The 13,845-nt window shown below is 44.2% G+C and overlaps 1 protein-coding gene across 1 annotated transcript; it reads left to right on the top strand.

Moving 5' to 3' along the window:
* Positions 1–2,392: 2,392 nt before the first annotated feature.
* On the top strand, positions 2,393–13,547 carry LOC117512926 (ERBB receptor feedback inhibitor 1). The gene is made up of 4 exons (XM_034173152.1): positions 2,393–2,568; positions 5,137–5,277; positions 8,345–8,424; positions 10,284–13,547. The coding sequence occupies exons 2-4, from the start codon at positions 5,213–5,215 to the stop codon at positions 11,240–11,242; spliced, it is 1,104 nt and encodes a 367-aa protein (XP_034029043.1). The 5' UTR covers positions 2,393–2,568; positions 5,137–5,212; the 3' UTR covers positions 11,243–13,547.
* The last annotated feature ends 298 nt before the right edge of the window (positions 13,548–13,845 follow it).

The raw sequence follows: 13,845 nt of genomic DNA, 5'->3' as shown, positions 1-13,845 counted from the left end.
TGATTTATTACATTTCTGTGTTGAATCCCCCCCCCCCCCCTCTCACAGACCCCATTCACTCTATATATTGCTCTTCCATCTCTCTCACTTTCTTTTTCTTTCACAACTAATTTCATATAAACCTGGTAAGTCTGTGGTGATACGACTGTTATCTGAGGTTATATGAGATTTAAAATGTGATTACTGCCAAACAATCAAAGTTTACATCTACTTTAGCACATTTTTGTCTGTCTGACTGACAAACACACCTGCTCCTAATACATCATCAATCCAGAATCCACTAACCATCCAGCAGGTGGCAGTCTCATGTATCTATGAAACGTTTCAAAAGCCAAACAAAGCTGTTCTTCGACTGATGTGTTTTTCTCGTTATGTGCGGTTTAATTTGATGAGTTCCAGGACATTCATTTTTTACGTAAACCTGCAGCGGCCCTGGATTTGTTGTTCAAAAGAAGAAATAAAAACTGCTTTTCACAGAACAGTACACAAGTATTTGTCATATTAAAGAATACCAATAGAGCTGAAGTCCTCCGACTAATGGCTGACTTTTTTTTTAACAAGTCAAAATGTGTTTTGTAGATGTCAGATTCTGACACCTTCTGCTGAAAGCTCTGACTGTTCTGATTCACGCTGCAGCCACCTGACTGCTGGTGAGATTAAAAATAATAATAATTTGATTATTAGTGTGCTGTCAGATCACTCTGTATTATCAGCTCTGTGACGGGAGTAACAGGAAGACAGAGTAGTAGCCAGTAAGCCATTAAGCCAGTAGCGAGCGGTATTTCTGGTGTTTATATTTGTGTAATTATATTAAATTACTTTTTATACTCTGTGTGCTTCTTACCCTGTGTGCTGGAAAATATAACCCAATGCTAAAATACTGTATGAACATAGAAATAGGAAACATAATGTGACCTTTTGACCTCTTAAAATAGGTCAAGGTTAGCCATCTCTGAACTTGTCCAAGGTCTGTGTCCCAAGAATGTGCCCTGGCAGTAACCAAACTGGACTTATGCTGAGTACAGACAGACAGACAAAAAAACAGGCAGGCAGACAGACTAAAAGTCTTCACAATACACGATGGCCATATTTTGGCCACTGGTAAGAATAATTTCATGCGTTGAAAAATGGGATGTTTCATCTTTCAACACATGCAGATATTTGTACCATTGCACTCATAAACATTCATTATTTGTATAATATATAACATTTATCACCCATCAATCACCCACTATGAATATCTCACCTGGACAAGGTGTTAAATCTCTCCCATCTTGTTTCTTTATTCAGGTTGGCAACCTCAGGTGGATGCTGCCTCTTTGATGACAGTAAAACCAGCGCGTCGTGGACAGGGACCTGCAAAGAACATTCTGACCTCGCCGTCAGATTACAATGTGGAATCTGTGTTGGATCTGGATTTTTAGTGTTGTCTCTGTCATTTCTCTGCTCTGCAGCTGTTGTTGCACTTTTGCCAGAGCAAAATCTCCCTGCAGGGACAATAAAGTATATTTGATTTGAGTTTGTTGATTTGATGTGATTATGTGTAAATGTAGTCCATAAAACTACAATAAAACAGAAGCTGTGTGCAGCCCAGAAAACACAGTCAGGGGACAGAGATCACAGGATGTACAAGGAGGCAGAAAAATCACCAAAATTATTCATCAACATATTGATCAGCTTGTGTGATTTGCCCTTCATGGGCAGAAACATAACACGGTGACATTGTCAGGCTTAAGTCTTTTTGTATGTCTGTCAGAGATGTTGCATAAATTTACATACTGGGGAAGAAGAAAACAGGATGATTCTTGGTTCAAGGCCCCTGCTACATCGGAATCTTACGAAGGGCCACTACGCAAAGGTTTTCAATCCCTACGTTGCTCCCGGTGTGCAGGTGAGCACCTTGCATGGCAGCATCCTGATATCAGTGTGTGAATGTGAGACATCATTGTAAAGCACTTTGAGCTTCTGATTCAGATAGAAATGTAACACCTGATTTTTCCGGTGAACATGAGTTACATGCACCAGGTCATGTAGTTAATCTGTTGTAATTTTTCATTTTCTCTGTGTGTCTTCAGAGTTTTCAGTTTCAGGTTTCTTCAACATCTCCGTGCTGGAGATCTTTTTAAATCATGACTGAAGCTGTGAGCACACGACAAATCACACAAGAGGAGACTCATGAACTCGTTATTCTATGTGTGTCTGGTGAGCTTGAATAGACTTCAACGCAGCTGTCAGTCACTCTGGAACGGACCCGGAACGGACTGAGGGAGGTTTCACCCTCCGTCCCTAGACAGCATCGATTTCTAAATAAAAATAGAAAGAAAAAAAGGAAAGGAAACGCGGCCCACCTCTTGCGCATGCGCAGAGCTGAGCAGATGTCAGATATTTGACGGGGTACAGTTTGTCTTCACACCGGTGTTGTTGACAGAGAAGCTGCACATGGCTCAGTGCTGACCCGCTGCTGGTTTCTGGGTTTTTGTTTTTTTGTCTCTCACATCGAACACGTCGACTCGGGACTCAGAAGGACTCGGGACTCAGGGACGGGATGGAGCTGTGTTCGTGTTCACGGTAGGGCGCCAGTTTTCTTTCCGAACAGATAGTAATCCTGATTATTTACAAGAAACATGTTGTTGTTTATTTAAAAACAACACCGACTTGGTGCCGTATTTATCTGTAACCGGACGGAGTTTGAAGGTTTTTTGGACGATTCGGTGCCGAATGGCTCGGTTTATGTTATGTTGCCAGGTTTCCCTAGAGAAACAAGTAAACATGTTTGTGAAAAGAAGCGCCAAATAGCCAACCTAATCAATCAATAAATAATAAACCTAATCAAAAATAAATAAATAGTAAAATACAGATTTCGCACTTACGATTTTCTTATTGTATTATTATATTTTCCACAATTACAGTATTGTCTTTTTTCATTAGTATGCCATTTGTAAATAAAAACAAAATGTAAAAAATAAATAAAATAACAGTGCTTTTAAAGACTTTAAAGATTTGGATTTTTCTCCACAATGACAATAAGACAACAACAGTAAAAAGCACCAAATTTTTAGAAACAAGACCACCCCCACCCCCCACACAACTGACAGTAAGCAAATTTATGAAAAAAAAAAAAAAGAAGTCCAAAGTTGATGATGATGTTTGTAATGTTTGTGGCCAAACAGATTCTGACCTGATTTTGAATTTGAGGAAATTCCTGTAATTGCTGTCTGTATGTTTCTATTATAATGCTGTTCTGTTTGTTTGCTTTTTAACCTTTTACTGAAATGGTCCTTGTGATGGTTTGCTGTAAGGAAAAAGAGAAGATTCAGTTTCTTAAGACAGTGTTTACATATATCACTGATTACAAAATTTTCAGCTATCTTCAAGTAAAATGCAGATGTAGTTAAACTTTAATATTCTATATGTGTGTGTGTGTGTGTGTGCGTGTGTGAGAGACCTTATGAGTTTGAAGCCCTGTATGAACTTTCAGTGTTGTTAAAACGTTGATGGAAATCTTGTATTTTTTTGTCTTGAAAAGCCACTTTTCATAACATTACATTTTTTGTGCTATTAAAAACAAATGATTAAATTCTCACAACAGACTGTAGATGAGGTGTTTTGTGATGAGATGAAGTGAGTGAGCGCCCGTACGTGCACTGATCTCACGCCGAGCCCGCAGCCGCTCGTCTCCATGGCGTGTCTTCAGTGTGGGGCTCGTGGGAGCGTTCACTTGGAGTTTCATGCCCTCTTCACTGCACAAAAGGCCCATTCAGGCCTGAGAGGCTCCATTCATGGACTCTGACTAACTGCTGGTAGAATTCGTAATTGTTCAGCTTCTTCCATCTCCGAAGCTCACTGAGGGAAATGACGCCACAGATGGTTTTGTTGAAGGAGGATGTAAATATGTTCCCGTGGTGTTTGTGTTACATTATGCATTATGTTCTGTACTGTTTGTGTCTTGTGTGGTGTGAGTGTTGTAAGTCCATGAAGCACAGTGAGACTGATGCTGCAGGAGCTTCAGTGCTGTGAGGAACCAGAGGCCACCTTCACACGGTATTGTTTTTTTTTTTTGTCTGCTCCCGTGTGGTAGTGTTGTTATCATTCGTAAATTGTGAAAAATCATTTTACGGATCTCAGCACTGATGAAAATGTGCTGATTCGGCCCTTTGGTATGCTGTGTGTGTAAGTGGTGTGCGTTGAGCCCCCGCAGTGAGGGCGAGTACGGTTTCATGGTCACGGGGAGGAAGCAGGACGTGCAGTGATGCGTCCTCCCACGTGTGACCTCGAGGTTGTGTAACGCCCCCTCATCAGACAAATGGCTTTAAGCTGCAACCGCGAAGCCGTGCACATGGCACTGCTGCGGAGTCACTGACGGGGCTTTTGTTGTGACTTTAACTTTGTTTTGTTTTCATTAAAGGAAAGATTGGAGGATTTAAGGATGTAAGAGTTTGAACCTTTTGGCATCAACACACCGAGATTAACTTATGACCCACGGACTGCTTTGGTGCCGCATGCACCACATTCTAAAATGTGTGCAACTTGTGTTTGTGTGTGGTTTACATTGTCTGGATGGTTCCCTGACCTTTGACCTGTATAGTGTGATCGGTGATTACAGTTGGGTGTTTTGTGTGTTGTGTTGTGTGTGTTTCCTTCCCTTTGTGCGTTGCGTGTGTTTCCTTCTCTTTGTGTGTTGTGTGTGGTGTGTGTTTCCTTCTTTGTGTGTGTTGGGTGTGTTTCCTTCTCTTTGTGTGTTGGGTGTGTTTCCTTCCCTTTGTGTTGTGTGTGTGTGTGTTGTGTTGCGTGTTTATTCTCGTTGTGTGTGTTTCCTTCTCGCTGTATTGTGGTTCCTTCTCGTGTGCTGTGTGTGTGGTTCCTTCTCTTTGTGTGTCGTTGTGTGTGTTTCCTTTTTTGTTGTGTGTTTCCTTTTTTGTTGTGTGTTTCCTTTTCATCGTGTGTGTGTGTGTGTGTGTGTGTGTGTGTGTGTGTGTGTGTGTGTGTGCCTTTCAAAGTGATAAAGGTGTGACCGGAACAAAAGTGATGATGTCAGTTGTTCACAGCATGTGGAGATTTTCTTAGAATCATCTCTTGCTTCATTCTGACTCATTTGTTCTGGTGTTAGTTTATTTTAATATTTGTGTTTTCTCACAGAACGCCGCCGGCTGCTGTGGAACTGTGACGGACACGACTGGTGTTTGTCTTTCTGATCAATACCAGACAGACTTTCATGTTTTTCTGTTGCAACATGGCCAGAAATCAGAAGACCTGCTGGGGACAAGATGACATGGACAGGTACACAAACATCCCACTGACACACAGCCTTGCAAAAAAAAAACTTTGTCCTGTGAAAAACTTTGTGTACTCTTCAGCATCTATATGTTTGAATTTTTAGGACCTGAAAAAATTAATTCATCTAAAAAATTCTAAAATTATGCCCTTTAAACTCACAGTGAAAATGAATCTCTACATCACGAATTAAAAGAAATAAAAATCTAAAAGTCTAAATGATGATGCCTCCTTTAGTATAACACATATAAACCATCACTTTTACAGCCAGTCAGGGGATGAACACATGAACATTTCCAAGTCACTGATTATGTCTTTGATGTTGTTTACATCAGTTATGAATAAATACATACAGTCTGGTGCCATACGGTGAATCTGGCTTTTCCCCAAAAGTGACTGTGTGAGAAGGATACGAGTGAGGGAAGCCACCAAGACAAGTGAAGATGTTAAAGGGCTTCTGACTGAAAAGATTTGCATTTTTCACCGTCAGTTATCCAGCTTCAGGATGAAATGGTGTGAAGATGTATTTTTTTAAGTAGAAGAACTGAAAGTTCAGCTACAGTTTGTCAGACAGCACATGAGCCTGTAAAACGCAAACCTCAACTTTGGTGTTGTTCATGTTAACAGTGCGGAGAAAATGAAGAATTTTATCTCTTTCACTTCGTGGTTGTCTGATTGGGACAGTGTACCTCAACTGCTTTTCTAACTGACCATCAGAAAATGTTTCTAATCGAGGGACGCTTAGAGCGTTGACAGATGTATGCACCCTAAGTACACTTGTCATATTTAAAGTATCATATAAAAGAAATGTAATCATTAACACCCATTTGTGTAAAAAACATTTAAAAACTAAAATTAAGTGTAACAGGGTCAACTTTTGTCAGGGTCAGGGTCAAAATTAAGTGTAACATGGTCCACTCGGACATGGAGTCCGAGTGGACCATGTGCTCCACCTCCATTGTCGATGCGGCCGCTCGCAGCTGTGGTCGCAGGGTCTCTGGTGCCTGTCGCAGCGGCAATCCCCAAACACGGTGGTGGATGCCGGCAGGTGGGACTCCGGAGGCAGTTGACAGGTACCGGCAGGCCAAGCGTGCTGCAGCCTGTGCGGTCGCAGAGGCAAAAACTCGGGTCTGGGAGGAGTTCGGGGAGGCCATGGAGGAAGACTATCGGTCGGCCTTGAAGAAATTCATGCAAACCGTCCGACGCCTCCGGAGGCGGAAGCAGCTCTCCACCAACACTGTCTACAGTGCGGGTGGGGAGCTGTTGACCCTGACTGGGGATGTTGTCGGGCAGTGGAAGGAATACTTCGAGGATCTCCTCAATCCGATCGTCATGTCTTCCGAAGAGGAAGCAGAGACTGGGGACTCAGAGGCAGACTCATCCATCACCCAGGCCGAAGTCACCGAGGGGGTCACAAAGCTCCTCGGTGGCAAGGCTCCTGGGGTGGATGAAATCCGTCTGGAGTACCTTAAGTCTCTGGATGTTGTGGGACTGTTGCGTGGTGGTTGGGGACAGTGCCTCTGGATTGGCAGACCGGGGTGGTGGTCCCTCTGTTTAAGAAGGGGGACCAGAGGGTGTGTTCCAACTACAGGGGGATTACACTCCTCAGCCTCCCTGGTAAGGTCTATTCCATAGTACTGGAGAGGAGAATTCGACCGATAGTCGAACCTCGGATTCAGGAGGAGCAGTGTGGTTTTGTCCTGGTCACGGCACACTGGACCAGCTCTACACCCTCCATTGGGTGCTCGAGGGTTCATGGGAGTTTGCCCAACCAGTCCACATGTGTTTTGTGGATCTGGAGAAGGCGTTCGACCGTGTACCTCGAGGCGCCCTGTGGGGGGTGCTCCGGGAGTACGGGGTTCGGAGTCCTCTGTTAAGGGCTATCCAGTCCCTGTACGACTGCAGCAGGAGCTTGGTTCGCATTGCCGGTAGTAAGTTAAGCCTGTTCCAGTGCACGTTGGCCTCCGCCAAGGCTGCCCTTTGTCACTGGTTCTGTTCATTACCTTTATTGACAGAATTTCTAGGCGTAATCAGGGTGGAGAGGGGGTCCGGTTTGGGAACCACAGAATCTCGTCTCTGCTGTTTGCGGACGATGTGGTTCTGTTGGCTTCGTCAAATCAGGACCTTCAGCGTGCACTGGAGCAGTTTGCAGCCGCGTGTGTAGCGTCTGGGATGAAAATCAGCACCTCCAAATCCGTGGCCATGGTTCTCGACCGGAAAAAGGTGCTTTGCCCTCTTCAGGTCGGTGGAGTGTCCTTGCCTCAAGTGGAGGAGTTTAAGTATCTCGGGGTCTTGTTCAAGAAAGAGGGACGGATGGAGCGTGAGATCGACAGACGGATCGGTGCAGCGTCTGCAGTGATGTGATCGCTGTATCGGACCATCGTGGTGAAGAGAGACCTGAGCAGCGGGGTAAAGCTCTCGATTTACCGATTGATTTACGTTCCGACCCTCACCTATGGTCATGAGATTTGGCTCATGACTGAAAGAACAAGATTGCAAGTACAAGCAGCCGAGATGAGTTTCCTCCGCAGGGTGGCTGGGCGCTCCCTTAGAGGTAGGGTGAGGAGCTCGGTCACTCGGGAGGAGCTCGGAGTCGAGCCGCTGCTCCTCCATGTCGAAAGGAGCCAGCTGAGGTGGCTCAGGCATCTTTTTCGGATGTCCCATGGACGCCTCGCTGGAGAGGTGTTCCCGGCACGTCCCATCGGGAGGAGGCCCCGGGGAAGACCCAGGACACACTGGAGGGACTACGTCTCGCAGCTGGCTTGGGAACGCCTTGGGGTTCCCCCGGAGGAGCTGGGGGAAGTGTGTGTGGATCGGGAAGTCTGGGCAGCTTTGCTTGAGCTGCTGCCCCCACGACCCGACCTCGGATGAAGCAGAAGAAAATGGATGGATGGATGGATGGATGGATGAAGTGTAATAGGTCTACTCTTACTGAAAAATAATAAATATTTAAATACTGTTACGTAGTATAAGTAAAGTAGAAACGGGACTTGATCTGCTGTAATGTCAGTGATGTTGCGTTTATTTCTGTCTGTGTGCTCATGTGTGGATCTCAGCATCTTTTCTCTTTCAGACTTTGCTTTGGTCTGAATCACGACATAGAACGAAACCTGACAGAAGTTCAGCAGCAGCAAACCATCAATGGATTTAATGGTGAGTATTCCAGATTGGTTTAGTGGTTAGCACTGTCGCCTCACAGCAACAACGTGATGGGCTCACTTCCCACGTGGGGCCTTTCTGTGTGGAGTTTGTGTGTTCTTCCCATGTTTGCGTGGCTTCCTGGAGCTCTGGCTTCCTCAGACATCCAAAGACGCGTCGGTTCGGTGGATTGGAAACTTTAAAATGGCCGTACGTGTGTGTGTGCAAGTGTAAATGTTCACGTGTGGCTCTGTGACAGACCGTCAGTTAAACCTGAATAATCACATAATCTGTCGTGGGTGCACATTCGGCTCTTCTAACAGATGGTGCTGAACCCCACACACCAGTGAGATTTAGTCGAGGTAATGCATTCCCCGGAACAGGAAGAGTTGATTCAGAGCGTGCACAGAACAGGAGGGTTACAGAAACAGACACCACACCCATCTCTGGATGGAGCCGCCCCTCAAACAGAGAGAAAAAAAAAACGAATCAGGCATCAGGAAGACAACAAATACAGAATAATTTGTCAGCGTTAAACAACAAGAAAAATAGAAGAAATACTAAGGTGATTGCCAGCCACTAGCCCTAAGTTTCACTAACAGACCCAGATTTTAGATAAAGTTGAGGTCGCAGCCCGCTCCATTTCCTAATAAAATGAATTTAAAAAGAGTAAAAAGCATAGTAACATACTATGCCAGTATGCTATCCATACGAAAGGGAAAATAAGTGCGTCTTAAGTCTGGACCTGAAAATCTCTACAGAATCTGATGCTGGTATTCCAGCACTACCCAAGGATCCTTCAAAGAGACCAAATACCAAAGATGTCCAGTTGTCACCTTATGTTACTGTTTAGCTTCCCAGTCTCACAGTCATACAGTAAGACAGGAAGCACTTGACCCTAAAGACTTGGACCTTCATTCTCCTCCAAAGATATCTACATCACCAAATACCTCAACACAACGACCTCATGACTTTATCAGCTCTATCCAGGACATCCAGAGATGTCTCACTGTCAAAGGCAGAGGCCCAAGAGAAATGAATGTCACTGCCGAGTTAAACATGTTTACCACATACAACTCTGATGGCCAAGTCCAGGAAGTAGTTGAAAACTTGGATCTATATATTGATCCAGGACAATCGTAAATTTTATTTTCTGTGTAGTTCTTATTGTGGAACAGACTCGTTAATGTCTTGCAGCTTTGATTATTTTGCTTTCATTCTGCATACTGAGTTTAAAAACTAAATTTCATGAATATTACGCCGATAACATTCTACAAATACCAAGATTCAAACCCATCGGAATGAATTAAAATCACTTACGGTATGTTTATTTCTGGTTCTTTTCATTAATTTCTTTAGTTAATTTAGTTGATTGGCTGAAAAAGCAGCAGTTAAACCCCATTTGACCAATAAAACAGTGTTTTTGTGGGTTTGTTGCGGCTAAGCTGTTCAGCAGCTTTCTGGAGAGGGTGAACGCGGGCGATCACTGCCTGGTCACCAGCTGTTCCTGCAGTCTGGAGCACATCGGATGTTTCCACGCAGACTCAGCAGAAACTGATGGGAAGCGTCGGGAGATTATGGCCCACAGATAATGACGATTCCTGTGGCGGTCGGGTGTTGTGGCTGTTTGACAAATGTGGTGATTGGATAAGCGGTTGTTTTCAGTGTGTTTTCACTCCTGTTTCCTGGACAAAATGTTGAAAAACTCTTGGCGAGTTGTTTTCCGTGTTTCCTCCCGTGAGAGTTTCCGCTCTGAAGGAAACAACAGTGATAGACAAACCACATGAATCACGGCACCTGGTTTTAGGTGCACAGTGCGGGCTGGAATTAAACTCTGAGACTTAACGAATGATGTTTTGTTTTCCTTCTTGCAGGCAGCATCTCTTATTTCTTCTCCGAGACGTTCACCCTGACACCTGATAAAACACTGCAGGCCCATGAGGGAGACCAGGTGGTCCCGTCTTCTCAGAGACGCTCATTGTTCGGAGGCTACCAGAGGGAAACCAAGCCCCTCCCACCTCCGCCTGACCCTGAGGAGCTGATGTCGGACGAGGCGACCGACAGCGAGGTGGAGTTTTTCACCAGTGACCGATGTCGCCTGTTGCCTAAAAGCTGTCCCAAACCGCTGTGTAGGGTCGGTAATAAAGGATGCGGCCAAATAAATTACGCCTATCAGGATAGCGTGTTTCAGGATGGCAGCACTGGGACGGACTCCATGGCGTACTCTTGGCCAGGCAGTGAGGACAGAGCAGCATGGGGAGGGTTTGAATCTCAGAACTGGATACAGGCTCAAGAGAGTCATGTTTTTTGTGGTCCTGAGTCGAGACTCCACTTTTCCTGTTCCAGCTCTGCTTCCCACCATCTCCCCGGCAGTATCACAGCCTACCCACCTGACAAACCGCAAATCCCCCCTCGTGTCCCCATCCCACCAAAACCTTCCTCCATGTCAAAGACGACCAACTCTTTGAGCATTGGTGACGAAGACAAGCCCCCCAAAATCCCTCCAAGAGTCCCCTTAGTCCCTGCGTGTCCACCACGCACCCCAAGCCCAAAAAGCCTTCCTATTTATATAAACGGTGTGATGCCCCCCACACAAAGTTTTGCTGCTAACCCGGAATATGTGAGCAGGGCATTACAGAGACAGCAGAGTGAAGGGGCACCACCTGCAGCCCAGTGTTCTCCCTACATTGTTCCGATTTTGAAGGACGGCAGGCAGGCCAGCGCCACGCACTACATCCTGCTGCCGGGCCGACCGGCATGCACGGAGAGACGGGAGCGCCTGCTGAGTGAGCCGAACACAAAACCAAACTCCCGTGTTTGGCAGAACAGATAGAAACCCTGTTAGTGTTTCAGCCAGTCTCAAGAGTGCTTCCACACCTATAGGACTCATATTCAAAACATCTCCTGGAGAAAATGCAGTTTGGAACACACCAAGAAATTGATAAAGTATGTGTGTGTTACAGCAGAGATGACCATCAGGTCTTCAATTGTACAGAAGTAGGTAATGCCAGTACCTACAGGCATGGAGGCTGAAGGGGTTAGGGTCCATTTGAATCCAGTGACCTAGAACTTGAGCCAAGTGACTGACCTCTGGCTAACCCTGCCAATCATATTCTTCCAAAATTGATTCTTTAAGAGGAATTTTGGGGTCAACACTATTGACTTACATCATTTGGTCAAAAGAACCTAAGATGAGTCAGCTAACAAACACAGGCAGACGTGACCTTTGGCAGATTTGACCAGGTTATTCCGGAACCCCTCTCTATATGTGTGCCAAGTTTGGTGTTTGATTTTTGACAAATTTGACTTTGCCTAGGCAGTTCTAGAATATACGTCTCTATCTTGGTGGACAGCATAGTTAAAAAAAAAAAAAAATCAGGATGTTGACTAATTATCTTGACCTTTGCCAAAACAAATCCTTTATCAGCGGCGTTGGGGTTCACCATCATACACATATCAAGTTTGGTGTAAATCGGCAGTAGATCCTGGGAGGAATTGGTGAACAGACCAAAGCACCTGGTTGGCATATTTTCAGGTCTGCCTGCTCTACTCACACCTGATTATTAATTTCCCAGCTCCTCATTGGCTGACCACACCTGTCAGAGTTAACTAGCTGTGGGTGGGGCAGGGAGAGAGGAAAAACATGTAGGGCAGGTGCCCTGCAGGCTAAACGTTTGACCAAAACAAGCCCTTTTAAGGGTGATCCTGGGGTCACCCTCCTTCCACATAGAAAGTTGACCAGGGGTGAGAGTAGACCAACAAATGGACACACGTGACATTGACCCCAATAATTGACCTGGACTGGCGAGTTTGGAACCCACCTATGGATCAAAAGCTGCAGTGTGGAAGTGTGAAAGCACCCTCAAACCTGCCATCAAGATTCATCAAGACCTGTGACATCATACTGTGGCGTCTGATGTCTCTATGTTTTTGCAGTACCGTATACTTTCAGATCACTTTATGTCACCGAGCACTGTAGAGTTTAGTTTTCATCTGAACATTTTACCGGTCAGTATTTTAGTAAACTACGACCCTTCGGCTGCTCCCTCGTTTGCACTCGGGGTCGCCACAGCAGGTCAGAGGTCGATCTGCATGTTGAATCGGCACGTTTTACACCGGATGCCCTCCCTGACACAACTCCACATTACATGGAGACATGTGGCAGGGGTGGGGTTTGAACCAGGAACCTTCCGCACTGAAACCAAGTGTATTTTAGTGACGTCTTGCTGAAATCATAATGGTCCAGTGTTATGAGTAAATAATTCCATCGTAAATATCATGGAAAATGTGGTTTAATGATGTCATGCAGGTTTCTGATCATGAAAAAGCAGCTGAAAGTCATTTGTTCCATTGTGTTTTTATGTTTACGACTGTGAGCCACATCACCTTTTTGAAAGCACTCTGAAATGACTCGTTAACTTCCTTCCTGTACGAGCTGGTCTTGTTCCCGTGTTTTATGATCTGACTGAAGTCAGGATGGCTTGTTGAGCGATTTGAGTTTTTGTCGCATTAAGATGAACAACAAATGATGTGGATGATGTCGGAATAACAATACATTATGAACCACACAGTAAAAAAAACTTTCAACAGATGGATTTCTGTGAATTACAGAAGGAACTTTAATTTAGCAGGTTTTTCAGTGTGTAAATGTAACTTAACTGTTTTTTCCTCATGTAACTGTATGTTTAATTTATTTAATTTGCAATCTGTGATTGAAATATGAACAAAAGAATTGTCCCACAAGACTGACGTCACTCACCGTCTCTGAAGGTTCTTCACTTAGTACAACTAAATCAGTACCAGTGGTTTCTAATGCTGTTCAGTTTTACATTTTTTTTTAAAAAGTTGACAAAATGTGATCGCTCACCTTTAAGACGGTCATAATTTATATGAAATTAGCTGAAATATAGTGTTCTATAGACAAACTCATACAGTCTGGTTTCCACGTTACATTTCCACTGTTAAAGAGCCGCTCCAGGTTCATATCCAGTGTTATTTACAGGAAACGGCAGGTTTGAAGTTCTCATGGTCGTTCTCAGTCTGTCGGCCGTTTCTATGTTCACATTGTTTGTAACATGTAAATCTTTATAAAATTCTGTATTTTTAATCTATAGAAATAAAATAACTTATTCCCTGTGTTAGTGCTGTCCTTCACATTAGAAGTAATTTTTTGTGTGAATATCTATTGATCGATCAATAGACGAGGTATCAGTATTCAAGATATCACTATTTAATTTTATATGAGAATCTATAATTAAAACATGCTTACTGTTTGAGATGAACTGGAAATGCAATACTGCTTTCATTCAGTATTTCATCCGTTTCAAAAGATTTCCAAATATTCCCTTACACAAAATGAAAATTTTTAGAGGCCTTCTGATTCAAAATGCAATTTGATCAGGCCCCAGCTGCTGCAACTGCTGTTACAATTTTAAC

Source organism: Thalassophryne amazonica, chromosome 6 (genome assembly GCF_902500255.1).
Source record: "Thalassophryne amazonica chromosome 6, fThaAma1.1, whole genome shotgun sequence".
Taxonomy (NCBI): Eukaryota; Metazoa; Chordata; class Actinopteri; order Batrachoidiformes; family Batrachoididae; genus Thalassophryne; species Thalassophryne amazonica.
The sequence above is the reverse complement of the archived record's forward strand: the minus strand, read 5'-3'. Positions and strand labels throughout refer to the sequence as shown.

What these genes read in the sequence shown, in the direction of transcription:
- LOC117512926 (XM_034173152.1), top strand. Translation starts at nt 5,213, where the DNA reads ATGTTTTTCTGTTGCAACATGGCCAGAAATCAGAAGACCTGCTGGGGA. An exon ending in GGACAAGATGACATGGACAG is followed by an intron (nt 5,278 to 8,344) that starts GTACACAAACAT and finishes TTTCTCTTTCAG; the next exon opens with ACTTTGCTTTGGTCTGAATC. An exon ending in AACCATCAATGGATTTAATG is followed by an intron (nt 8,425 to 10,283) that starts GTGAGTATTCCA and finishes TCCTTCTTGCAG; the next exon opens with GCAGCATCTCTTATTTCTTC.